Source organism: Papio anubis, chromosome 12, assembly GCF_008728515.1.
Source record: "Papio anubis isolate 15944 chromosome 12, Panubis1.0, whole genome shotgun sequence".
NCBI lineage: Eukaryota > Metazoa > Chordata > Mammalia > Primates > Cercopithecidae > Papio > Papio anubis.
In genome coordinates this window covers 6,201,876-6,215,696 of record NC_044987.1, presented here as the reverse complement: position 1 = coordinate 6,215,696, position 13,821 = coordinate 6,201,876, and the positions used below count along the sequence as shown (strand labels likewise).

The 13,821-nt window shown below is 44.3% G+C and overlaps 1 protein-coding gene across 7 annotated transcripts in view; it reads right to left on the bottom strand.

The window, feature by feature from the left end:
* Nucleotides 1–13,821, bottom strand: part of ETS1 (ETS proto-oncogene 1, transcription factor) — a 127,764-nt gene that overhangs the window by 38,584 nt on the left and 75,359 nt on the right. Inside the window, exon 2 of one of the 7 annotated variants that reach the window (XM_021926738.2) lies at nt 216–317. The exons of 5 other annotated variants lie outside the window; for them this stretch is intronic. In XM_021926738.2, coding sequence (XP_021782430.1) covers nt 216–317 — 102 coding nt within the window. Of the gene's footprint in view, nt 1–215; nt 3,181–13,821 lie in introns of all 7 variants that reach the window. One more of the 7 variants, XM_031652803.1, reaches the window with a different exon arrangement.

Genomic DNA, 13,821 nt, shown 5'->3' with positions numbered 1-13,821 from the left:
CCTGCAAGGCAGCTCCAAATTGCATGGAGAAGCTGGTTTCAGGTCCTGCAGCCAGGCCTGAGAAAGAAGCCTGTAGAGAGGGCTCAGCGCACTGAACATCTGTAGGAAGTGACCTCAGACTTCTCCCTCTTCCCTTCATCCACCTCCTGCCCCATCCCCCAAAAGGAGTTTTAACACATTATTACCACTGAAGTCCTGAGGATTTGGTGACTCACCAGGCTCACACATGGTTCCAATGAGCCCTTGACCATTACATGGTAGGGAAGCAGGAAAAACAAATGAAAGCAGTTGTAATTCGGCAGCGCCGGAGTTCAGACCTGCCAGACAAAAGGGATTGCAGGCATGTTCCCAAATTCGTTCAGGCACCTGACATGCACAAGCTATTTTTAATCACTGGATTTATTTCTTTCCTACCTCCTCCACCATCCTCCACCTCAGCAAACGTTTCGAAGTCAGAGCAAAACCCAAATCAATTCCAGGTGTTCAGGGAAACCCAGAGAGGCTCTTCCGTTCCAGGATCCGAGCCAGAAAGCAGAACTGCCCCCTGGGTCCTGTAGCTAAATTTTCTCGCTCTTTCCTTAGACTAGTTCAAATCTCCCACCCTAAACATTGGGCAATTGGCCTAAAATAGGAAATACATGAATGAATGTGTCCTGCTGGAAAGGCTTCTAAATATGTGTTTTTCTCTAGCAGCCTGGCAAGTGAAGGTACATAAACCAGGTCTCAAAGCCCCTCAGATGAAGCTCGCTTTCATTCTCTAGGATGCTCTACCCACCATGCTGTGAGGATTAAGTGGACTGTATGTGAAAATGCCAAAGCTTAAGACATAGTAGGTGCTCAACAAATCATTGGCTACTTGATTATACTGAAAAGCATCTTATAAAATATAGACTTAAAAAAAAAAGATTTTATTTCCCAATGCTTACTACAGAAGCATCAAGAAGGAATCTGGCAATTTCTCCAGGTACAAACAAGCGACTGAGAAAATAAGAAAAACAAATGCAAAACTCAGATTCTGAGATATAAATGGAAATTGACATCCCCTGAAACTGCATTTTTTTTTTCTAACAGAATAGACTAATTTCTTACCTATTCTGCATCCTCCAGTCTGCTAAGGGGAAAATACTTCTTGCAACAATCAGCATCTAAAATATGTTTGCCATGACACTTCAGAACTACATGAATCCAATGCACCTAAGATGCCTTTTGGTTGTAAAAATATCCGAAGAGTTCCACCTTAGAATCAATATGGCACAAAGTGAAGGTATAATTTTATGCTGAGAACTCTTTTCTATGTGTTTGGAATCTGCCAAAACCCAAGCTGCGTTGTAACTGTCATTTATGGGCCTCTAAATTAATGACACTCAAGCAATTTAAAAGGAAGTTTTAGCTATTGAGATTATGATTCCTGTGTACAAAGACCACCTCGATAGGGTACATTAAAGAATCATTTAAGCTTCTTAAATGATCATTTCAAGTCATTTACAAAGTACTTCACATGTTTCAAAGCATTTCCTGCATAGATAATTACACTTGACTCCCACCACATGACATATTTTACAGTTCCTAAATGTCCCAGAACAGTGTGACTTCTTTGTCATGAAAAACACAGAGCCATGGTCTCTACATTACTCAGGAGGAAAGAATGAGTTGGGCCCTTTCTTCTCCACGGCTTTGCAGAGAACCACATTGCATCCTATTGGTTCTTCCCACATCTTACACTTTTGAATGAAGACAACTCCTGCCCTGCCTTCACTAAAATTCTCATGACAGGATCATAAGGCTTTTGGTACCAACGTGACGTACGATAACCCCACCCAGGAAGACAATGGAGAATATCTGACAACTGCATCTTGCTATAATCCCAGCTTCCACTACTTCTGGTTTACGTAACGGCCTTTGAGGCCTCATCCTCTGAGATCTTGCAGATGCTGGTGAATTGGGCTAACCAATTGATTTTAATTTCACTTAACTCCCACCTATAATTATCATTCCTGCTATTTGAATAGAACTATATCTTTTAGAAAGTGTTTTCTTGAATATTCTCGTATGATTTTTCAAAACAAGCACATGTAGTATTATCTTTATCATGTAGGTAGGTGAGGAAATCGAAGCTCACAAAGGTTTCTTAGGTGACTTAACGAAGATTGTCAAGCCAGTAAAGTGAGAACACAAGGACTCAATCCCACATCTTCAGACACTAAAGCCAGATGTTTTCTCCCTGCACCTATTCACAGAATTAAAAGCAAATGAGGCAAAAATGATGGGGCATGGTAACATTTATTTTTTCATTTTCTCCAACATTTTCATTTACAGAACAAGCTCTTTGTGGAGCAGGGAGGAACCTCAATCCCTGAGACGCTCTGCCGACAGCAGGCTCCACTGCACATCCTACCCAGAACTGGCCCGGTCAAACCTCGGGTCGGGGCCCACTTGGCACTTGGTCGGGGGGCAAAACAGGCATCGGGAGAGTGGTGCTGAGAATCACCAAGAAGGCCAGACTGGGCAAGGTGTACGATGAGGAGTTTTCTCCATGGGCAAAGGAAAAATCTGGGCAAACAAATGGAGTAGAGCCCGTTTATTTAGGCTGGAAGAGGTAAAGTTTTTCTGCACTTTTGAACTGTTTTCTCAAGGCCTGCCTCTCCCTCCCACGCAGGAAACAAACACAGAGACAGGCCTCTTCCAGTGAGGGCTTCAGGCGTTCAAAGCTAGCCCGGGAAGGGCAGAAGGAAGAAAGGCTTTGAGAAAGGAAGGAGGAACGGGGGCTGGGAAGGCGGTGCAGTGGCCATGCGGGTAGCCGCCAAGGGAGAAGGCTGGAGCTGGGTGCAGAGAGAGGAGGAGAGCTGGCCAAGAAGGGAGGAGAGAGGGAAAGAAAGGAGGAAGCAGAGAAAGGGAATATTGGAAAATTGTAAACCAGAATAAAGAAAACAGAATGCAGAGTGGCAATGGCCTGGGAAGAGGCAACAACTGACTCCCAATTAATGATGTTCAGAAAGCAACATTTTTTCATCAATTTTGAAAGGAAATTCTCTCTCAACTTTCTTATTTATTTATACATTATATAAATACATTTTTAAACCAAAAAAGGACCGTTTTTCCAATGGGAAAAAGTCTTGTTTGAGATGAAAGCCAGTCTTCAAAAACTTCTTAGAGGAAGCTGAAACCCCACATGTCTTGGTGCTACAGAAAGAAAAACAAAGTGGACATTCTTCCTGCGTTCTAAGGCTTTTTTATGCAGATGTGTTTTTCTTTTAATAAATAAATCTGGACAGAGAAGGAAAAAGCATACTCATACACATTCACACAGTACAACTGTCTGTCTTCAACCTAGGGAAACCACAATGAAAAATAAGAATATGCAAGTCCATTTTCCCAGTACAGCAGACAAGGATTCTCAATACGGCAGCCACAGGCACTGAAGCAACACAGTATGCGTGCACACCCTGTCCCAACTTCCAGATCCATAGAGGAGTACTTGATGATGAATGGTCATCAGGGTCAGGGCAGGACCTGAAAAACGACCACTATACTTCCCCAGAAGTCTTCTCACTTAAGACATTTGGTTGCCCCATCCTTTTTGAGCTATATAATTTCACTTAGAAGCCAAAATGATTAGAAACAATGAGTTTAAATCTGCCTTCTTATGAGTTCTATCAATCGGCCCTTGTTCTGCTGGTTGAGAGATCAGCAGCACAAAGCGAATCTGTCCTCCTCGGGAAGCTTTTCCACTGCTTTCTTCCTCCTATCGTCACTTCCATCCATGTTTCCAAACTCCTTGATTGCTTCAACCATTCATGTTGGCATGGTTTTTGGCCACTCCCCTCGCTCCACCTAGAAGCATTCCTCTTAGCCTACGTTCCTGAAGAGTATCATAAGCATTCATAGGCGAACATCATGCTTCTCAGAAGTTAAATAGGAACAATGAGATGATCATCTTACTCCATAAGCTTTGATTGGTGCAGACTAAGACAACACTGATCTAACAGCCTAACTACAAAAGCCACTCAAAGGACATTGCCAGGACCTCTCCATAGAAACTGATACTGAACCAGTTCTGTGCCTATTGACTGAATTTCATTAACTTCACGAGAGGGCTTCATATTTACCCATATTAACTTCGCTTTGTTTCAATCCATGTTTCTAAGAACTTTTTTATATCTTGAATCTGTGCTCATCCTATTAGCTGTCACTCTCAGCTTTGCACCATCTGCAATGCACTAAGTGTGCTTTCTGCATCTTTCTCTATTCTAAGCCCCTAATAAAAATGTTGAAAAGGCAACCAGCAAGTACTGATCCCCATAACATAATGTCAGATGCTGTGCATTGCTCTGACACTGACACATTAATCAAGACCCGTTGGGTATAGTTGCTCAACCAGTTACAAATCCTCCTGACTTTACTATCATTAGATCCACATATCTTTGTCTTGACCACAAATATATCATGGAAAGACTCAGACAAAAGCATTACTGGAATCAAAATATGAGGTTACAATATTCAGTTGGTCTACCAGTTGTGGAGCCAGTTCTCCCCTTGAGTTTCTATGCATCAGGCAAGTGCAAAGGTGGCTGATAGTGCAAATGGCTGAGCTGGAATTCAGACCCCTGCACAGCGAGAGAAAAACAGACAGAGAAAGAGGTTGGGGTGGAGAGAAAGAGAGAGAGAGTAAGAGAGAGAGAGCTGCAGCCACAGCATTGCTTTGCTTCCAGAAACAATGGGCAGTTAGAGAACAATGGCTATAGACAAAGTCTTGGTCTATTTATATCTGCCACTGTTAGTCCCAGACAGGAGGAACTGGAAGTCTGCCCTGTATGCACAGCTCCAACTGGACCCAAGTGGGAGGAAGATGAGGTCACCAAGAAGGCTGCCTGCTTAGAAATGGGCTTCTTTTTTCCTTGCATAGTTGCTTCTTAGCCTAAAGGTTCTCTTAAGTTTGCTTGCCTTCTGCTAAAATACAGCCACTGCTGAGAAGGGAGAGATGAGAAAAGTAACTGCTGCTCTGCCCAGCCCAAAGCAATTAAGGCCTTTCTTTACAGAGGTTGCAGGAAGGTGGGAATGCCAAGGAAAAAAATAACTAATCGATGGAGGTCAACTGTATGGTTTCTGAAACAACAGTCTGATTAGGTCTGTTAATTATACATGTTTAGGAGCACTATAAAGGAGCTTTTCCCTGGGAAAGTTCCCTCCTCATTTCTTTGGAGACAAATAAAGAGGCCAAGAGCTGAAATTCACAGATATGTGCGCATTACATCTCAGGGACAATCTCTCCTTCCCTTTATTTCAGTCCCTTTTTGAGGGTATCTCTATTTTCTGGAATTTCACCTTTGGCTCTAACATGGCTTTGGAGAGATAATCAATTTTAATCCCTCCCAAACTGTGTTACTTGTATCCTTAATCCTCCTACAGGCTTACTAAAAAGAGCCACCAGTAGATTAGCCTGTGATAGACACCAAACTGAATATGCGGAGAGCCTGGACCCGGGAGGAAGGCACCGGGAGGGAGGCACAGCCGTGAGCCCCCGCAGGCATCTCCTCCTGCATGCCTTCATTGTGAGTTTCCACCGACAGCCCTTAGCCCTTAGGTTAATGGGCAACCAACAGTAAGCAACTGCAACCCCTGGATCCTGTCCAACCTTATAACCTTAAGAATCCCAAGTGTAAAGCTGGAATCTTCCAGAGGCAAGAAATTCAGGGCTCAACAAAGAGATCCCCTGAGCAGTAACTTCAGATTTCCACTCATGCCTCAAGTTCCTGTCACTAACTTCCCACCTTGTTCCTGGAAAACCAATATGTAAGGAGATATAAAAATCTAAGTAAGATTTTTTTCCTCTTTTTCCTTTAAATAGCTTGGATATTTTACTGACAATATCTCAGATAACGTCAACCCATTGGGAGGGAACTAGTAGCAAATACTTAAATGTTTTATAACTTAAAATTTTAAGCACAGAGCAGGCACATGCTGGATACTGCTAGGGCCAAGGAACCCTAGGAGCCAAGAAATGGTTAAAAGGGATGCATCATATTCCTTCCCCAGCCCCACATGCTCTTCATCAACTTCAGAAGTGTGTCAAGATGCTCAGGGTCCAGACCATCTGCAGGGTACTCTCATAAACTTGAACTACTGGGACAACAGATAATGTGCACAAGCCCGTAACAAGCAAACATACTCGTACATCTTTCATGCTATGCAAATGGCGGAGACTGAAATTCAGATGAAGTATTTGACCATCTAAAATATACCAAACTGCGAAGATCTAAGTGGGTGCATAGGTCATCTGACCTGATACCGCACATCATTCAAACACTGCTTCCTTGACTCCTCCCTTATCCCCTGCTCCCAACAGACTAAATATTCCCTTCTCTAAGGGCCCTGCTGAATCATCCCAGTGTAATTCACAAGAGCCACATGGGAACCACATGGTAGGAGTCAGGAGAAGGCAGAGAGACGCACATTCTTACCCTAAAGCAAGGCTGACATCAGAGAAGATGCAGAAATCTCCACCCTGAGAATGTTGGTAAGCACACGAGATGGCCGTCCCTCCACCTATCACAGGCTCCAACTAATGCCGGCACGCCAGCTAAACACACCAGAAACTGATGGTGCCGCCCCAGCGTGGTACAGCTCATGGAATACAGGTCCCACACAGAGCAGTAAATCTAAATGTATGTCCCTAATGAGGAGTCAGAAATCCTGAGACTTCAGGGATTTAGGCAATAATTGTGGGGACCCAGCTCATGTTTCCTGCACTGAAAAGGAGGGACCTAGAGAAATAAGCTTCGAAGGGAGCATGCTTACCCTCCCTAAACCATTAGGCTCACTGCTAAACCTGTCATCCGAGCCTACCCCAAGGTTTGTGTAGACCTACCTAATCTTTAATTTTGGTCTCTATATCTCTTCAGCTTTGGCCTTTTTTATGGCCTGGAGCAATAACTGTCAGCCCGAGTCCTCTCCTGGTGTGTTCACACATTTCCCTGTCTCTGTCCCTCTATCCTGCCCTCACTCTAGCTATATGATGCATAAAGCCTTATCCAGGGCCAAAAAGCAAAAAACAGGAATTTACAGAATTTGCTATAAAACTTTAACAACTCCTTGGAGGGATGTTCTCTTTCCTGGCAAGCAGACGTAGTTATAAAATGAATGAAAAGTGGAGAGAAGGAGGAGCCAAGCTCTGCCACTGGTCAGGGGTCCTAAACTATTTCTGGAATACGGAATTAGAAGAGGCTTTCGACGTCATCTAGTTCAAACCTTTTCTTTGACTGGTGGGTAAAATGAAGCTCAAGGTGACATCAACTTGCCTTAAGTCACATGGCTACTAATTCTAGAACTCCTGGCTCCCTCTCGGGATCTTTTTTTCCTCTACACCATTGCTGTTTACTTACAACAGTGGACTGGGAGGGAGAGGCTTTCTCCCATGTCTTCACTACCATCAAGTCCTGGTTCATCATTCTGGATAAACACTACTCCTTCCCAAGTTATTAAGAATCACAGAGGAACGAGGCATCCAAAGGTCTAATAAACATGATGGGATTTTATAGACCCATGATGCTATCCACTCCTATTTCAGGTTATAAGTCTAGAATACTCAAGGTCAGACTGTAAGGAGGAAAAGCTTCCTCCTAGTAAACATCCCTGTTGCATAGCAGGGATATTAAGCAAGCAACTTTCAACAGTCAACTCCAATAGCATGACACCATGGTGCCTGATGGCTCCAAAATTTGAGGGTGCTATTCCTGTCAATCCAGAAAGAGTGAAGACTGTAGTTAACTTCAGTGAGCTATGGACCTTTACCTAAAAAGCACCTAAGACAGAGTGCATCATATCATTTAAAGGTTTCATACCACCACCCTTCTAGTCCTGCTGGTATTCCAAATAGGGTCACTGAGCCATGGTGATAGGGTTGAGGGAATACGACAAACCCCACTGACAAAGCCAGAACTTAACATCAGGGGCACTAGCCAGTAAGCTGAATCTGATCTATCTAATTAATGAAGCTATTTGTTGAACCCCAGAAAGGCCATGGCCCGAAGCAACACAAGCAGCTCTAGTTGTGAAGACAAATGCAGTCGGAAGGCAGAGACCTAAGGGTTCCAGGAAAGATCCACCTCATTGTGATCTCTTCTACGTCCCACAGATTTTTTTCCTCTCCTTCCCAATGGGACTCTCTTTAATGGCCCCAAACACCCAGTCTTCAGCATTCTGTTGTTCCTGCTGCTGCCCCGGAGTCTCGCCCACGCGGATCCGAGGCAGACAGCCTCAGACGCCTCTCCCAGTAGCAAGCCCAAGAGGGTGATAAGCCGCCAGGCAGGCCCAATCTCCAGATCAATGGGTGAGACCAACCAATGGGTGGCGAGCAGAGAAAAAGTGATCAATGCAAAAGGCGGAGGGAGCTGAAGTCACTCTCCATCTGCCTGGGTAGGTAGGAAAGGGAGAGACTGGGATGTGCAGCCCTCATCCGCTGCTAATAAATGGCTTTGCCTCATCAGGAAGCCATTAGGAAATTGCAGCCACCACAGCCCCAAGCTCCCTGGACTGAACTGTCTGCATGCAGCTGGTGAAAGCGCTCATTATCTCTGTCCAGACGACACTAGCTCACTACACAGTGGAGCCTAACCAATGAGCCCTCAGAATAAACCTTGGGCTTAGTGGTGAGGAAGGAGGGACTGAAAAAGTCCTTTGAGATTGGGGAGATGCAGCACTCCCCCAGGTGTGTGTTCCAAGCTCCAGATCAGGAATACAGGCCCACCTCCTCTCATTCTAGCTGCACAGCATTCTTTCATTCAGAAAGAGCTACTGACTGCTCGTGGGCATGGGGCTTCTTTTGGGGGTGATGAAGACATTCTGGAATTAGACACTGATGATGATTGCACAACACTGTGAATGTACTAGAATGCACTGACATGTACATTTTAAGATGGTAAATGTTATGTTGGATCAAGTATATCTCAATTAAAAAAAAAAACAAAACAGTAAATTTTAAAGAGACAGAGAGAGAAAGAGCTACTGGCCCACTGCTATGAGCCCAACAATGAGCACCTTGGTGATGAGCACCATAGATCCCTCAGGCAGAGTTTCCCTCTAGTGGGAGAAGCGACCACCACCTAAGTACACAAGCAATCGCTACATGCTCACAACACACGATGAGTGCTGGGATCACGGCTGAAGCGCAAGGTTTTGCAATGCAGACTGAGTGAACTGGCCGGGTCCAGAAGCACTGGGGGAGGGGGTAGGAAGGAGTGCATGTAAGATGTCCTGGGTGTAGGGCGTGAGGGACAGAAAGGGGGCAAGGTGTCCAGGATGGCACCCCTGGCAGATAGTGGCATTACTGAAAGGGAAGACGACGAGAGGATGAGATCTCCCACAGCCACCTCCGCCACCTGGAAATCCTTGTGAGATGGAAGCCCCACGATACTCACTGGGAGACCAACCATGGGAGAGACTGGGCAAGGGCCGTTTCCAGAGGCAGACACCTGGTATCTGCAACTTCTGAGACCACTTATGTGAGGACAAAAGAGAAAGGGCCACAGGTTCTAGAAGACAAACAAAATCCCTCAAGTTCCCTACCCTAAAGATGCTCCCAGAAAAGGCTGCCGAGTGCTCATTTAAAGTGATTTGTGCATCTTTATACTTACATGCTTAAGATTCTCATGGGGAAGAAGTCTCCATCAAACAGGGCTTTCCCCCTCCAGTCCCTGGTGGGGGAGACAGAGGAGAAGCTGATAGGGCGGTGGGGTGCGGGGGCGGTGAAGGCTCACTGTACAGGAACTGAGGAAGGTGCAGTCACAATACTGTGAAGCCAGGGATCTTTTTGGGAAATTCTTTTCCAAAAGGGATCATGAATTTTGGCCCTGGAATGCCCCAGAGCACCACTGATTGGTTCCCCGGCCCTGACTCAGATGGGGCTGGGCTCCACCCTCCATGAGTAAATAAACGGAGGGAGGGAGAGGGAAAGGGAGAGGGAGCAGAGTGGGCAGACAGGAACCAGAAGGCCAGGGCTGACTCTGGTTCAGAGAACACACCAGATGAGATTTCAGCGACGGATGGTGTGGCAGAATTCAAGACATAATTCTCTGAGCCTTACACACCACTCCAGTTGGGATCCAGCCCTGCCTTGGCAGCCGGCTCAGTGCTGCTTTATAATATACTGAATTAGTCACTGGATTAGCAAGCACATTTACACACAGTGGCGCACAGCTGTTTAAAGACGCAGGATCCCCTTTTCTAGGTGCCAGATTCTGGCTATAAATCAACCACTGCAATCAGCAACCAGCATACCCAGAGGTGCACGGTTCCTGCAGACGTCTTCCTTAGGGGACGCCTGCTAGAACTGGGATGGCCATTTTCTGGGCCCATGAGGTACAGCTGTGGCGAAGAAGGAAAGGTCGGTGGGCTTTTTCTGTCTTGAATCTCATTATCTTCAGGGAGCTGCCAAATGAATTCACTGACCTGGACCTTCCGGCGGCAGCCTGGCTCAGGAAGTGACACCTGAGCGAACAGGAGTTTGAATCCTGCCTGGCTGGATTATCAGGTATAGAGTTTTTCTCTTAAACCTTGAATGGCTAGGTCACCTCCCAGAAAAGAAAGGACTGCAGGGCAAAGAGGACAGTACTTCAGCAATTAAAATAATTTTAAATCCTGATAACGTCAATTCCAAAAAGTTGCCTTGTTGAACTGGCAAGGGCAGTGTCTAAAAATAATGCTTTAGAGTTGGAATCATAACTCAAGCCCTAACTCGTGTTTGGTAAAAATGCGTGAGAGGCATTTGAAAATAATTGAACTGGCCACAGGGACGGCTCTGGCCCACTTGGTGATGGAGGTGTCAAGTGGAAAATTTTCTGTAACCAGGTTAACAGTAACCACAGTTTTAACAACCGCTGAAGTAATAACAGCGACAGCAGCAATGAAGTTTTGTACAGAATTTGGTGACCTACAAGATAATGGTTTATTGAGCCCCTGTGGCAATGAAAAAGTATAAAAGTATTTCACAGGAATTATCTCTAATCCTAACAACAGCCCTGAAAGCTCTTTATTATTATCTCCTTTGTAAGGATCAGAAAGGAAAGGTTTACAGAAGTTAAATAATTTGTCTAAGGAAAAATTAGTAAAGATCAAGCCTGAATTCAAACCCAGGGCCGTCTTACCTCAAAACTCTGCTCTTTCAAAGGACATGGTGCTGCTTCCAGTGAGGAATATCATTATAACCAATGTAATGAAAGTGAGGCTGTGTGATTCAGGGACTCAATTACTTACTATAAAGCACTCTAAATGTAAATATCTCTCCTTTGTCTTAGAGGGCTCACGTACCCAAAGAGAAATAGAGAGTTTATCTAAACTCTGTGTCGTAAGATCATGGTAAGATGCCTGTGGCATAAATAAATCCACCTGACAAATATAAGAACCAAGAACCAATTACTAAATAAGGTGAATTTCATTTAGGCTCCTCAAAACAGGAATTTAGAGAAGATTCATAAAGAGATTTGTGACTAGCTTGTGTAGGCAGAGCCTAGTGTGTATTCTGCACCAGCTTTTGGAAATTCAAGTATTACTTCCTTAGGACTTGCTTGCCCATAAAAACACTGAAAATATTTTCTTACAAAGCAAGGCAGTTGGGGGCAACTGAAGACTTGCATCATCTTTGCTCATCACTCTCTGCCTGCACCATGCCACTAGGCGGATATTTTGATCAAAGCCAGGAGAAACCAGCGGTAAGTCACCCAGGGCCCAATCTCATTAAAAAAACTAAATCGCTGTTTGGTTCACCCAGCACCCCAGATCCTTTGGAGACTTTGCAGTCAGCCTGAAATTTCAAAGTTCTTTCATCAGACCATCCATTACAGAAGAGGATGGGTGGAAGGCATGGAAAAGCCACAAAGCTCCCTGCAAGACAGACCTTCAGAAATCCGGAAGTAGATTCCTTATTTTTAAAAATCTCCAGTTGAATCAGAGGTTAACATCGGGTCCACCATGGAGACGCTGATTCATTCTGTGTGTGTGTTTACTTTTCTACAAACGTCCCTCTTGCATCAAGCAGCTTCACGTCCTAGGCTTGTGCCTCTGAACATCCCCTCCCTGGAGAATTCTCAAGCCAGGGTGGAGCTCTCAGTTCGTTCCTCAATTGTCCAATGTGGAAAGTGGGGGCCAAAGCACCAATTCTGTACACAAGTTTAGTAAATCTGGCTAGCCACCTTTCATGAGTCTACTTTGGATTTGAAAATGCACCATGGAAATCATGCGAAATGTTTTGTTTTTGTTTTTTAGTTTCCCACTACTAATACATCCCAATGGTAGATATGTATAAGTGAAATGAGTGCATTCTTCCTACCCCTGATCATGACAAGCCTGACAGAGAACACATCACACAGAAAAATGTGCCAAGAATCAAGACCTCTTAGAAAAATGTTAGAAAGTTTTCCCTCCGATGGATTCTGTCTAAGTAGGTAGGCCTTGGTAACTAGAAAGGTCTCAGATCAAATTTATGACTTGAAAACTCTATGGCTTTGGGCAAATTATCTGAACCTAATTCTGGACTCAATTTCCTATCTACAAAATGGGAATTAAGGTATCAACCTCAAGGGGTTGTTTAAAGAATGTGATGATGTATTTCTGTAAAGCACATTGCCAAGTATCTGACACATAGTAGGTACTCTCTAAATATTAGCTTCACTTCTCTCACTCATCCAACTGAACTGCATTATGTAAAGAAAAGCAAGCATCCAGCAGTTTTGAAGAATGTTTGGTTTCCATTAGGAGGCAAGGGAGGTGTAAGACTGAACTCTTGATCTTATATGAAATCAAGGATGCATTTCCTGTACACACACACACACGACTCACCCTTGGGGAGCTCATATGTATTTAGCATCCCCACTCCGTATCATATCTCCCACTAATTTAATAACACTCCTTGAATCACCAAAGACTCCAGAGTACTTTCTAAATGGGAACTCATTAACTTTCCCACTCTCTCTCAAAGAAAGGCAGCTCACTCACTAGGAGTATCCTTCTTGGAGAAGAATACAAAGATAACACAGACATGTGTCCATATCTGGTGGCTTACAGTAAAGCCAGACTTGGGTATCCTGATTCTCCCATCAGACAACAGAAGGTAATAAGATGACCACCCTGCCCAGTTAACAGCAGAAAAAAATATTCAAACCAGGCAAAGCTAAGACCAAGGACCCCTTAGGCCTAACCCAAAACTATTGTTACCTGGAGGCACCAAGTCATAGTGCTGAACCCCAATTTGAGGAGGAGACACACTTCGTGACCTCACTGGGATTTGCTTTACAAGATAACATTTTCCTGGCAGGCATTAAAGTTAGTGCCCAGATTTAAAACAGCCAACTTCAAACTATTATCTTCATTCTTGCTATAATCAGGTGTACCACCCAACTTCCCATCCCCACCTCCTCTTCCCTAGTAATCCAGAGGTACCCAAGGTCACTACTGGCTACTTAAGGTTTACACCCACTCCCAAGGAAACACCAGCAGCCAAAAGAATACTTCCCAGATCAAAAACCTGTCATTTCACCTTGGCATGCTCTGGCTCCCATAATGACCAAAATAAGGTCCGGCCAGAGGGGCTTACGTTTTTTGGTAAGGAACAACACATTGTTTTAGGGAGATCATCTGATATAACTCTGCTAAGCTCTGAGTGTCTATACATGGTGCCACAGCAAATACCCTATGTCCCAAATGGAAATCAGCAGGGTGAAAAAATTGTTCATCTAAGATGACATTAATTTCTGTATGCCTCCTTGGTACGGTTCTTTTCCATAACATGCAGCTTAAGATTCAATGATTTTTTCATTTTTTTTTTTCCTGAAG